At 46.4% G+C, this 14,145-nt stretch overlaps 1 protein-coding gene and 1 long non-coding RNA gene across 2 annotated transcripts in view; one reads left to right on the plus strand and one right to left on the minus strand.

The window, feature by feature from the left end:
• The first annotated feature begins 1,866 nt into the window (after positions 1-1,866).
• CDYL2 (chromodomain Y like 2) overlaps positions 1,867-14,145 on the plus strand; it is a 58,179-nt gene continuing 45,900 nt past the window's right edge. The window contains exon 1 of the mRNA XM_032701020.1: positions 1,867-1,997. Within this exon, the coding sequence (XP_032556911.1) occupies positions 1,974-1,997 (24 nt within the window). The 5' untranslated portion in view covers positions 1,867-1,973. The remainder of the gene's footprint in view (positions 1,998-14,145) is intronic.
• LOC116793285 overlaps positions 2,815-14,145 on the minus strand; it is a 93,402-nt gene continuing 82,071 nt past the window's right edge. The window contains exon 4 of the long non-coding RNA XR_004359434.1: positions 2,815-4,606. This is a non-coding gene — a long non-coding RNA (uncharacterized LOC116793285). The remainder of the gene's footprint in view (positions 4,607-14,145) is intronic.

Below are 14,145 nucleotides of genomic sequence, written 5' to 3' on the forward strand. Positions count from 1 at the left end.
ACCCCACTAGAACCACACCAGGATTTCTGGTGATAAATGAAATTTCAGAAATATTTCAGCACTCGATACCAGCGACATTTATTAACCATGTCGAGGCTTACCTTATCATCCTCAGTAACCATCTCCAACCTGCGCTCGGGGAACAGTCTGGGCAGTGCCAATTCCCATATTCACACGGAGTGCAGCAGCATGCAAAGCACTGAAATCCGGAGATGAAAAATGCCAACAGAATGAAGATGAACAAAAGCCACGACTACGGCAAAACCAGACCATGGAGCATCCACCAGTGCTCCCGAGGCTCCAGGGAATGGCTACCACAGGTCTGCTGTGAGCTGAGAACATGAGGGCAAAATCCAGTGACAGCTAGAGCAGGCTGGCTATGGAGCCAAGGTGTGAAGGGCTGTTCAGAGCACACCCTCATGGTGTGCTTTCCTATAAAATATCGAGATGACGCTCAGCCTTTAGCTGGAGAAACACACTCAGCACAGTGTGAAGCTGAAGGAACACGACGCGATGCTCGTGAGCCTCCACAGGGAACAGCCCTTGGCTTCACGGTGCCCAGGGCATGATGCTCAGGGGTCTTTGCCACACACCAGTCCCTGCCACCTGAAGATTCCACCACCGACGAAAAGCAAGGCTTCCCCTCACCATGAGCTTGTTCTTCTTCACAGAAGCACAGAACCAGGCAGGTCAGAAGGGACCACAGCGGGTCATCTGGTCCCGCCTCCCCGCTCAAGCACAGGATCGCATCCAGATGGTTCGGGAATATGTCCAGACTCACGCCACTGATGGAGTTGGTGTGAGACAAGCCAAGCTCCTCACGGGGGCTCCCGGCGCAGGAGGAGCTCTGAGCTCTGCGGTGATGGCTGACGAGGGCCGGGGTGGGTCCAGGTGCAGCCCGGCCCGCTCAGCACCGCCGGCACGCGCTGCCCCTCAGCGCGGGGACCGCCGCACTGCGCCGCGAGGATGCCGGTGGCCGTGGGGCAGCGTTTTCCCTCAGACAAATGACCCAGACGGCTCCAAAGTGTCGATGGCCGATGGCTTCGCGCCACCCGACGTCCCTCAGCCGCTTCAAACCGGCGGCCGCCGCCTCCACGTGGGGGGCAGGTGGCGGGCGGCCCATGGCTTCCATCAGACGGGGTGGGCGGGAGAACCCGCAGAATGGCTGAGGGGGCGCGGGAGAGGCACCGCTGTGCCCGGCGGGGAGCGGGGGCCGAGAGCTGCCGCCCCTGCCCGGGCCGCCCCTCCTCGGGGGGCTCCCGGCCCCGCCGTCCCCTCGGCGACGGCCGGGCCGGGTGGGGCGGCCATGCGGCGCCGAGGGGGCGGGAAGGTGCCGGCAGGGCCGCCCGAGGCCCCGCGCCCGACTCTCCCCGTGGTGACCTTGGGCGGGCGGCGCGGCCCTCCCCGACAAGCGCCCGCTCCTCGCCCCCCCTCATACCCCCCTCCCCGCCCCTCTATTTTTTATTCTTTTTAAATTATAATTTTTTATTTATTTATTTTGGCCGCGGAAAGAGTTTTGAGGCGGGGGGGCCGGGGGGGAAGAAGGCGGGGGGGGGGGGGGGTGGCAGAGGAGGCCGCCGTCAGAGCGGCCCGGGGACTTTCCCTGCCGGAGGGAGGGCGCAGGGGGGGAGCCGTCCCGGTCCCGGTCCCGGTCCCCGCCCGGGGCGGGAGGCGGCGGCGGCGGCGGGCGGGGTGTGAGGGGAGGGCGGGGGGCGCCGGCCCCGCCGCCGCGGGGGAGACGCGGCTCCCGGCGCTGTGCGCCCGAGCTGCTGCTGCTGCTGCTGCTGCTGCTGCTGGTTACGCCAGCCCCGCCGCCTGCCTCTCCGCTCTCCTCGCCTCTGATTCTGCGCACAGCCAGCCCCAAAGCCTGTCATTCTGCAAAACACAGTTTACTCAACAGAGAGAGCGAGTGGGGGAGCGGGAGAGGTGGAGAGAGGGAGACGGCGCGGAGGAGCCCGGTCCCGCACCCCAGCATGGCTTCGGGGGACCTTTACGAGGTAGCGGGGGCCGCGGGGCGGGCGGGCGGCGGGGGGGGCGCCGGCCGGGGCGCCGCCGGGGGCAGCGGGGGCGCGTTCGGAGCCGCTCCGCCGAGCCCTCGTAGTTGCCGAAGAGCGGAGGAAATCGCCGAGGGAAGGGCTGGGGTGGGGGGAAAAGGGCTGGCGTGTGTGCCCGGGGGGGGGCAGGGAGGGATGGAGCGGCTCCCCTCCCTTCCCGCTGCCTCTCTCTTTCTCTTTCTCTCTCTACTTTCCATCGGGCTTGATCTTAGCAGGCCTTGCAAGAGGGAAGGAGGAAGGAGTGAAGGAGAGCGAGAGTTAGCGGTAGGATGGGGAGGCGATCGCGGTGTGATGAGCCCGGAGAGTGGAGAAAGTCCAGGTAAAGTCATAGGCGCTCTGGACGTGCTGAATGTGCAGATTAGTGCGAAAAAATGCGCCTTAGCGCTGCCGGGAGGCGCAGGGATGGAGGCGGCTCTGCGCCCGCTGTGCAAAGTGCAGGAGCCGGCGCCAGGTTGCTTCACCTCCTGCCCGGGGTGCTGCGGGGGTGGCGGGGGCGGCGGCCGGGCCGGGCCCGGGCTCCCCGCGGGCCGCAAAGTTTGGCGGGGGCCCCGCTCCGGGCGGCCCGGGCTGCGGGAGGGGCGGGCGGCGGCCCCCGGGCCCCCCAGCCCAGCCCGCCGGGCGCTGCCCCCCGGCCGCGGCCACAGCGCCGGGGCACCGTCGGCCGCCCGGCCCCGCCGGCAAGGGGCAGGGAGGGGACAAGGGGCCGGAGACCCTGGCGAATTTTGACTTCTGGCGCCCAGTTGTAATGCCCCAACTGAGAACGGGTCTAGCCGCTCTTGCCATGCCGGAGAAGAAGAAGAAGAAGGGAGAAAGCTGAAATTAGAAATAAGGCAGACTGGACCTGGTGGTTTGAAATATCCTGTTCCAGTAAGTGGAACGAGGGTGGAAGTCTGTCATCTGAAGACACCAAACGTGACTGGATGTCCTACACTTCTTGGTCTGGAGCACCTCCTCAGGCTCCTGGTGTTTCCTGGTGAAATGGCCATTTCTGTTGTGGTTCTCTGGAGAGCACAGTTTAAGGGCTAGGACTGAAACCATCACCTTCCAGTTGGAACTGTGTGCCGGTGATAGGCACTGCTCAACCATCAGGGTGTGCTTGGGTGTGGAGCTGCTGCTGTGGTTGGTTGGACTTGGTTGGACTAACTCTGTGTTTGATGATCTTGATGATCAGCTGTAGGGTCTCAGGAGCAAGACATGGAGGATCTGAGAGGTTTCACGTAGGCAGTTTTTACTTTCATTGTCTTTCAAAGTCTTTGACAGAGGTCACAGTTAAGGGATGACATTGCTCTACTAGGACTGTATTTTGCTGTGTGTGACAGACCTCCTCTGAAGTGAACAGCACTTCAGCTCTCCTCCAAGGTGTTAAATTATTGGAAGTACATGATGATCTGAATAGTACCATTGGTGTTTTTCTCTCCATTTTGTGGTATCTGCCATTTAACTTTGTAATTTTAAGGATGTTGCATGTCACCTGTGTTGCTGTTGCAACTCAGGAATAGCCAGTGGGAGTTCTGTGAAGAACAACTTTGACACAAAAAAGCTAGCAACACAACTTTAGGATGAGTAGTTTCTGGGATGCATGGAGGATCTTTACCTGGTGTTGTCCGAGTTTTCTTCAGACGTTTGGATTAGTTCTAGAAGGAAATAAAGCTGGTATGTCTCAGACTAATGGTGGCCATGCTTGTTTAGCTCTGACTCGTCGTTAAAAAATTCGGCTGTTTCTGATCTTTGCGTCACAAGACGGTGACGTTTGGCCGTTGGTCGTGGGCTGTGCGCTGAGTACCACTGTGTGGCATCCCAGACAGGTTGCTCGAGGAGTAACCTGGTGTGTAGGTGTTCTGTGAGGGAACACACAGCCCAGTTTGCAGCCAGTGTTAGGCCCAGTCACTTTGCCGGCGTTTGCGTGGATGGATGTGAATTGTTGGTCCTGTGGTTCAAAGCCTCTGAATCACTTCCTTTCTTTGTTACTCCATTTGAGCTACTTTTGCTTATCGTTGTACAATATGGAAGACTTGTCTCCACCAGAACAGGTAAGTGGAAGAAGTGTGGCTGTTCATTCCTTGTCATGTGAGGTGTTTGGAATATGACCTTCTCAACTACTCGTGGTGTAAAATCTTCATCTACAGGTTGGACGTGTGGGAAAAAGTACATGCGGGGCTTTGGTTGTCAATCCCTCTGCATTTTGCGTCTTCACAGTGAAGTTCTCCATGACAGAGGTCGGAAGAAATGTCTAGAAAGCTGAAGAGTTTGTAGGTCTAATGGATAGCAATTGGTAGTGGCTTCACTTAAAAATCCACTCAGCTTTTCCTCCCTGCTTCTTCCCTTCCCAGAAAACCAACTGCATCAAGGGGATTTATTAGAAGGAAGCTCTTAGAGCTGGGATGTCCCACACGAGGTTGCACATGAGATGAAGAGCTTTGTGCCTTCAGAGCAGTCCAAGTTCTTGCTTGGACACATCATTCTTCTCTGCCCTCCTGAACTAGTAGAACATTACGTGGATCACAGGATGACCATCAAACAGTTCCAGGAGTTTACCTTGAAATAATTTGGGGCTGTGGGTGGAAATAAATAATTTGGGTCTTATTGCAGCAATTCCAAAGATATGTTGCACTCCTGATTCCACTTTGACTCCTTAGTAATATCCAAGTCCTTCAAGGATTCTTACTGAACTTCAGCAAATAAGACAATAATTAACTCTGCAATTTGAAGTATTTAATCCTGACTGCAAAATCATTTTTGTTAAAGCCAGTCACGATCTAGGAGCTATGATAAAGCACATGAAGGAGTACAGTGTGTACATTACCTATACAAGCCTCTCATATTTTGGTGGCACTCAAGAAACTTTTATAATTTTTTAAGTTTTGGAAATAGATGTGCGTATTTATCTTGTCAGTCAATTCATTTTCTACTGTCATGTTATTTTAAAAGGCTTTTCAACCTTTTAAACTTAGAGATAAATTCAATTACTGTCTTTATAATGAAGCAAAATAAGATCACAGGCAAAACAACCTCAGTGTTTGTTTGACTAGGTGCCTTTTTCTGTTTAGAAATGGCATCTAATCACCTGAAAAAACCCTATTACATTTGGGTTTGGACTGTGAAACAGGTACTGATTTATTCTGGAAGCAAAGGAACACCCCTTGGGAGTTCTGTGTTTACTGGTAGTTCAGTTCTAGAGCTGTGTATTAGAACCAAGACACTTTACAGCAAAAGCGAGTTATTCCATTATATGGTGGAATGTAGGTGTTAGTTTTGACGTTTTCAAAGTACATTTTTTCCCTTTAACAGTAAGGAATGCTGTGTATGCTTTAGTGTAATTCTCAGGCTATATGAAATGCTGGTTTGGCTTTGCTTGACTTCCATGTGCTTATGACTCCAAGCTTTTATGAGTGGGTGAAAGTGTCATGGAATACTCCCTTTTTTTTTTTTTCCTTGCTTTTCCTTATAAGAGGTGACCTGTTAAATATTAAAGACCTATGATGCATGTTCCTTAGAAATAACAGTCTGAAAATAAAGGACTGACAAAAGGGTATTCACAGTGGCCTTCAGCAAGGCAGCCTTGGTTTGCCTTGTGATTCACATACACTGTTGGATGCATTGATAGGAGATCCTCGTTCAGTTTGGTAACCAACAGAAAGGGAAATGTATTTACTCTTAAATACCAAGTTTGTTGATTCACGTTAAAGTTCTCAGTAACTTGAAATAACATTTTGTATTTTCCATGTGCAATTTAGTTGTCACATTATCTAAACCCCGACAGTTCTCTCACAGAGACTCTGGTATTACAAGTCCATGAGATGGCTTTAGAGGGGGAAAAACTCCATAGGAACAGTGCCCCTAACTTTATTTTTCCTAGCCCAGAGCATCCTGTTTACTGCAATAACCCCCCCCCCCCCTTTATTGATGAGTATGTGAATCAGTATCACAGAGATGCTCCTCAAGCTGACGTTTTTTATATATAATATTTTGGGGGCTTGTATACAATGAACACACTTAGACTTTCAGGGGTGATGGTGTTGAAATCTAAAGTCATATTTTACCTTGTGTCAGATTGTGTTACAACACCTTTGGTAAGTGATCTAAAGATTATAGCTGAATCTCTGAAGGGGACTGTCACATGCATGTGTTTGTGGATCACAATAATAAACCCAGTGGTGTTTGCTTAAAAGTGAAAAAGTGGCAATTTAAAAACTGGTATCTTCTCACTGAAATGATACAACACCCAAGGACAGGAGCTTGTCCACCAGTGACAGGTTTCAATCCAATCTTAGTTCTGTTTATACAGCACTGTAAGAACAAGCTGCAGTTTATTTCAGCTCACCTGATCCACCAGAAAGATAATGTACTTCCAGATAGTTGCAACATCTCCCATTTATACCTGCACTCAGGTACCAGCAAAGTCAAAACTTGAAGATAATAATGGCACTGTTTGGGCTGCTGAAGCCTCATGACATGTGGAGACGTGCAAGTGGGAGAGAACAGGGTTGAGCTTTTGGATGCAAGGTTTGGGTTGCAGATGCAGGGTTTGGAAAAGCATCTTTGCTTTACAAAGTGAGCAAATGCAAGTTTTGGAGCAGTGTGGCTTTCCATCTTGCATCTCTTTCAAGGAGTCACTTTTTAGCAGAGACAGAGACTTAAATCTGCTGATTGAAATGAAAAGCAGAAATCTATTTTTTAAATCATTTTACACATGTATTTTCTAAGAGGTGACTTGCAAGAAGATGGTGTATTTAAGTAAACATTATTAATATGTCTCAAATCAACCTCTTTATTGATATAACTGTTCCATGGTGAAGGAACAAGACTGATTCCACAAGCAGAGAACAGTGGCTCCAAGTAGGATCTGGGGAATCTAGAACAGTTAAGCACCTACTGCTTCTGTACCTTGGCAAGCTGTGGGTGCAGTGCTGGTTTCAGTAATACTGGGCTGGGGCTCTCCAGCTCTAAGCACCTCTAAGTAACCCCTTTTTTTTTGTAGTGGAAAGGCTTTACTAACAACTATTTTGATGAGTCAGCTATTTATATGTTATCATTGATCTGTTCTCAAAATCAGTATTTAAAGACAACTGTCCTCAAAGTCAGGTCACCTCTGAGCAGCGTTGCCCTGGGTTGGTGGAAGTATAGAAATGTTGTTGCCAGTAACAAAGAGCTAACCCGAGGTCCCTTCTGCTCAGGTCCTGGAGTTCTCTAAATGAAAGATACTGAGTGAGGTTCTGAAGTGTAACTGGATAACTCTGGCAATATTCATTATCTGCCTCAGAAATTCCAGTGCTGAGCCTCGTATGGAACATTACAATGCACATAATGACTGTCTTGTTTACCTACAGCGTCACTCTGTTACCACGGGTCCAACTTCCTCATTACATTGTAAACTGCTGGGCATATTTTGGGGCCCTGAAAACCAATTGATTTCTTGTTACAATCTTGATAAAGTGTTTTATCTGGATCAAGTGTAGTTTCCTTCAAGGTACATGGCATAAGTGTACTCCTGGCTTGGGAGGGACACTGAAAATACACCCTGTCCCTCCTGAAAGCCTCAACGTTTGCAGTGAAGGCACCACCAAAGCCACTGAACTGAACGTGCTTCCCTTCAGTGTCCAGGTTCAGTGCTGGGAACTATTCAAAGGTTAAAATGACATCATTTTTTTGTAATACTTTCTGAATGACAAATCCGGTGCTTTACTTCGGGCTGGTCTTTGATTCAAAATTCAAATCCAGCAACAAACTCATTCTTTAGTAATTGCTTGTGAAAGTTAAAATATTTAGGGACATTTCAAATAATGGCAAAATTTAAACGTGGTCTAATATTGAAAGAAATGGGCTAATTATTTTTTTAAATCAATGGAGTATTTGTGATGGCCAGCTATGCTGTAAATAGCATTTCTTTGTCCATTCATTTGACTTTTAGCAGCATTAGAGTTTCTTGGCTCTGTACATTTTCATCAGTGCAATCCCTTTTTGTTGTTCTTTCTTATCCATATATTTTTCAGACACTTTGTGCAGCACATTTTATGGCACTGACATCCTAACACTGGCAACAAAAGTTAACTAAATAGTTAAATGTCCCCTGCATTCAAACTATTTAGAATAATATCACTGAAGTGAAACATTGGCAATGCAGAGCAACTGGTGGTGGGATATGTGAATTCTGGCTTTCTTTACATTCATGCAAATACAAATATTCTCATTTTGACAGAAGGAAGTTCATCATTTTGGCCTGTTGAATAATTATGTCACACTCTTTGTTTATTATCAAAACTTTGCACTGGTAATATTGCAAATACACTTCAGTCTATTTTCTTATACTACATAGAGAAAATGTAGATTACAATACTATTATAATATTATCTCCTGATGAGCCCTGATATGAAATATTGTTGCCAACCTATTAGGTGTCTAAAAACTTTCACAAGAAGTCAATATAGTTGACCTGGGTAGGAAAGAATGATTATTCCTCTTGTGGCTCACCAAAAAAGAGGAAATAGGTTGACTCTTACAAAATGGTAAAGGGTGGCAGTGTGAGCAACAGCCTACAACAACACACTAAAACAAAACCAGCATTGAAAACATCTGTCAGAAAGACACTTTGTTGGAAAAAAGCAGTTGCCCCACCTGGGCTCTGCTAGATTTCTCCCAGTCTACCCCCAAAATTTGCAGCCCATTCTTTAAGAGGAGCAGAACAGGAACAGTGAGGATATTTTCTTCCATAAGGCTCTTCACTGCATTTATTTATATTTTGGGGGGGGGTGGGATGTGAAATCATCTTATAGTAAAGTAATCACTTCAATGTGCTCATCACAGCAGTAAGTCTGAGATCCATTGCACCTCCCAGAAGAAATGGAATCAGCAGATTCATGGGAACGTGTGTCTTGTTTGTACAAGAGTTAACGTTTCTAAAGGCAGGCACATCTCACAGGACTCCTGGTCAGTGTCTAGATAAGAATGGCTCTGGCTGGTGTGTTTTTTCAAAAAACTTTATTGTAAAACCCCACAGGATAGTTGGTAATGACACCAAGGTGTGGTCCAGAAGAGTTGGTCGTCTCTTACCTGGCTCACAGGGAGGGTGTCTATGAATAGAGTTTCCAAATATCAGTATTAGGGCCCGTGTTGTACAACAGAATCACCAATTATTTGAAAATAATCACTATTACTCTTGATAATTCATAGATTATTATTATACTTGTCAAGACAAAGGTTGACAATGAAGAGCTGGGTGACAGCAGCTGAAATTCAGTGTTTATAAATGCAAGCTAATGATCGAAGGAAAAATAATCCTGATTATACATGCATAAAAATGAGCCCTGAAGAATCTGTTACTATTCTGGAGAAATCTTGGAATCTTTGTGGAAAGTTTCTGGGTGTGTCCCCATTAGTGTTTTAATTTGCATCAGGTGCATGCTTTTGAAGTGAATCTCCCTGTGATCCCCAGTCACCACACCTCTGTTTGCATCCCAGCACTGTCTTGGACAGCAGTGACCACACTCCCTCCCCATGACACTGAACCAGAAAAGGGGTTCCAGCTCCTGGGGGGTGTCTGGTCCACGGGACCGGACTACAGCTTGTCAGAGCAAAACCTCAGGCAAGCACAGGTTTAGGTGTTAGTAAGAAAGTATTTGAGAATGAAAGAGGAGATGATCATCCTCATGTCCCTGGGGAATATTGTGCTTCCACCTGTGCAGTGCTGTACCCACTGCAAGGAGAACACAGAGCTGACAGTAATGCAGAGAAGGGCCATCAGGGTGTTCACAGGAGGAGTGGCTGTCAGTGAAGATACCTTGGGACAACTTTCTGGATGGGAAAAGAAGTGATTGAGGAAGGTAGGAATGGTATGGAAAAGACAAATGGGGGATGTTTAGTTATTATGCTGTTTCTCATTGCACAAGAGAAGATCCGAGGCCAAGGAAATGATGAGGGGACCGACACAAAGGGAGTACTCCACAGCATTTAAATTTTGGAACTCATTGCCATGGGATGTTGTGGAAATCAGAACTGTAAATGGTTTCAAAGAAGGGTAAAACAGGGAGATTGATCCCTTTACACCTTTGAGGATATCTTTCAGCACAAACCAGTCTTTAAACTGCTGATCACAGAAGCTGGGAGAGCAGAGCAAGGGCAGCCCTTACTCTACAGATGCTCTTTCCTAAGCACCCAGTACTAATTTCTGTAGAATATACAACACATTGAGCTAAGTGGACCTTTAGTCTGACCTCGTATGGCAGTTCTTAGTTTTGTACTTACCACGGTCATTAAACAAACATAGTTATTGACTGAGGTGTTGATACGGTCTGCAGAGATCACAAACACTTGCCTTGCAAGTTGTATTCTGGTGTTCTAATTCCTAATCCTTGTCAATTAATATCTTTGCAAAGCAAAGGACTAATCAGAGTAGTGGGTTCTGTTTCTGATACAGAAAAACGTCAGCTTCTGGTTTAGAGCCCTCACAGCCCAGATTTAGAATCATGGAATCATTTAGGTTGGAAAAGACTTTTAAGGTCATCGAGTCCAGCCATGAACCAGCACCACCGTGTTCACCCCTGACCCACGTCCCCAAGTGCCACATCCACACACCTTTTGAACACTTCCAGGGATGGCGATTCCACCACTGCCCTGGGCAGCCTGTTCCAGACTCCTGACAAAATGCAACACGTGGTAGAAGCAGAAAAGAGCAGAAGAAGGGAGAAGGTGATGAAGTAACATTAAATCAAACATATGTAATGAAAACGGAAGATAAACTAGAAAACATTCCAGTAAATGCATGGAATGAGGCAAATGATGGAGTCAGCATTACTGGAAAGTTACATTAATGGAATAAGAAGTTTCTGATTAATAAAATCAGCTTTCTTCTATGAGAAAAGCATTTCAGCATCTAAAAAGGTTTATCCACAACTTTCCCGTATTTGTGTCTTCAGATGCTCTTCACAGGCTGTACAGGTTTGTCAGTCTGCCTTACCTGAATAGACATCAAAAAGCCACTAACTATGAACAAACCCATCAACTTGTTCTTGTACTGGGTTGAATTTTTTTTCCAGAAATGGTGATTACCAATATACCAAAATATAAACAGTCTAATTTCTAACTGACCAACTCAACCTGTCAAATTCTTTCACACAATGAACTTTTTTGTAGCATCACTTGGCAGTCACTGAAACAAAGGAGAGAGTGTTGCTCATGTATCTTATTTTTCCTAGTAATAAGAGAGGTCTTACAAAATAAAGTAATTTTTTAAAAGACTACTTTGTAAAATTTATTTGACTATACTAATGGACTTCCCTTTAAACATTATGCAGTTGAAATTTGCTCTGATAATATTTTTGAAGCCATTAAATCATTTCCCTTTTTGGTGAAGGGACTGACTTTTACAAAATATGAAATCACATTAATAAACCTGATGTATTTGTCTTCTAGAATTTTTTTGTGACAGGTTTCAGGTGTTTCAGCCCAGGAAATGTGACGGGAAAGGTGCTGGAGAAACACAAGTGTGGTTCACACAGAAGGAAAATGCAGAGTAATGCTTGCAGGGCTTGTAAATGTGTTTTGAAACAAACTGCAAAGATGTTGATCCCAAAGTGTTTTGGTGATTAATGTAAGGGAGGAATAGCAGAGTGCAGTGCAAAGGGGAATGTGGGAATTTGGGTGACACAGCACGAGGAGACCTTCTTTGATGGGAAGTGATTGAGCTTATCTCTACCTCAGCAGAGGAAGAAGCAAACTTTTAAGTTCATCAGTGGTACAACATAACAGCAAAGCTTCAAATTAAATAGGAATATGACTGACATATCAAAATCTATGCAGGGAGGAGGATGGAAACTTTGGATCCCAAGTTAAGTATTAGGAATTAGAGGGGAAACTACATTTATGTACTAAAATGCCTTCATGTGACTCCAGAAGAAATAACCTGGAAGTTCTTGAAGAAATAAGTAATGACTGATGAGGAGCAATTAAAACTTTGTGATTTGACTGCAGTAACTGGAAGCAAGAGTCTGTAATAGAGTCCCGCTGCACAAACTCCAGCTTTTCACAATTTAAAGTCAAGAACAATTGAAAAACAGCTTCCAGTCTTGTGTAATTAAACATTAGCACTGGTTCATAATTTTCTACTGTGCTGAAATGTCAGAACCAATGTACTAGAACAGTCAGAAAAGGAGGTGGTAGAGAATATGAAGAACTTGGCAGTGTTCTGTTGGAGTGGTCACTATTACAGACTGATGTTCCCATGCTGCAGATCAAAACATGATAGTGTGAAGTGTTTGTATAGTCAGCAAAACACATCAAAGTATGGAAACAGTGATAAAAGTCACAGGAAACTGAAAGAAGCAACGAAGAAGAGATGATCTTTTCTTTGGTTGGTTGGGTTTGGGTTTTTTGTTTCTACACTGGAAATGCAAAATGACCACTTTTCTGTCTTTATGTGTAAAAACAAAGTGTGAGTCAGGCAATTAAATTGACAGCTCAGGCAGCAGAATTTAGTAAGACTGAATGTTTCTGTAAGTTCCCTTTATGATCTGGCAATGTTATAGTGGAAGCCCAAATCACCCAAATCTGTGCTCTGATGATGCACAGAAGATGCAACAGAAACACTGGAGAAAGCTGTGTTTGATAATGTGTTTTTACATGTACCAGGGAAATAGCATCTCTTTTACCTTATACCCACAGAAAAACTCATGTTTCTTAAGAAAATAAAAAGGGGGGAGCCCTTGGCCAGCTTTTATGGCCTTCCCAATGCTGCCTTTATTTGGTGTCAAGAATTGTGATCATCAATTAACTGTGGGAATCGTGGGTCTCTCGGAGCAATATTGTTGAGCATCTCACAGGGCTGAGCAATGTCTTCAGAGCCTGGGTGATTTGGATCAGCTCCTTCCTCTGACTTTGCTGTGGTTCAGGACCTGTTGCAGTGTTTTGTACATAACAGTGATGTGTTGGTGCTTTTAGGGGAGCTGAAGTGTAAATACACCCTCAGAATGCAGAGCGAGCGGGCTGCCTGTGTGGCCTGACAGCAGCTAAGGAGGATCAGAGAGCTCTGCTCCCTCCTTGTTCCCACTCAGCAAAGACCATTTGGAGGCCACTGGAAGGAGACTCATCCCCTCCTTTTCACCAGCAGCAATATGATTCCCAGTGCCTTTCCCGGGCACTCGCACGAGGTGACGGATTAAAGCAGGAGTGCCAAGGTGGCCTTGTCATGTCTCCCTGCTGACTGAAGCCTATGCAAACAGTGTGTTGTATGGATTTATCAAGTGGATCAAGACAATAGAGGTCCAAGCTCCAAGGAAGACATCCTTTGTTTTTTTCATTGTACACATGCCACGCTTTGGATTCCTGTTCTCATTGTTCTCGTCGATCCTTCGTTGCGCTGAGAGAACGCGCTTTCCTGGAAGAACAGTGGGACTCAACACAGGGGCTGCTGCTCGTGGCCCGTCAGCTCCTGTGAACTGCCTCTTGCTGCCTTGGGAAGCACAAGGAATTGCTGGAATTGATGGAAGACTGTTCCTTCTCCCAGTGGAATGGCTTGTCCCCAGCTCTGTCATGAGACCACAAAGGATGATGGATCTTTTTCCTGCTTTGTTTGATGATCCTGTGGCTTCCTGGCATGAGACCACTTAGAGCACTTCCAGTGAGTGCCACTGATCCAGCAGCAGTGTCAGGTGTTGCAGTGTGCCCAGGGTGACCATTTACTGACAGGCTGCTGGGGGCTGTGATTTGAATTGTTCTGCAACGGTGCTGCTGGGATTTTTTGTGCTTCATCCACTCATGTCAAACACCACTGACAACCTGCTCTGCTTACAAGACAGAGGAAAGTCTCCTTTAAATGTGAACTGAACCTTCAATTTGTACCATGAATGATGCAGTTTTCCTCCCCTGCTATTACCTGCTATTCTTGTAGCCTGTTTAGTATACAGGGGAAAAAAGTCTTGCTTACTGATTGATCAGGATATGTAAAGTACTCTTTTATTTTGGATATGCAGTTGGCATTGCTGGTATATCTTAATTTACACAACCCTTGATTTTTTTACAGTCAAGATATGTGTCCAAAGGACAGGTGATAAACCAAGGACAATATTTTTTAATGCTTTTTTTATACCCAAGCCACAAGGCA

The sequence above is a fragment of the Chiroxiphia lanceolata genome, chromosome 13 (genome assembly GCF_009829145.1).
Source record: "Chiroxiphia lanceolata isolate bChiLan1 chromosome 13, bChiLan1.pri, whole genome shotgun sequence".
Lineage (NCBI taxonomy): Eukaryota > Metazoa > Chordata > Aves > Passeriformes > Pipridae > Chiroxiphia > Chiroxiphia lanceolata.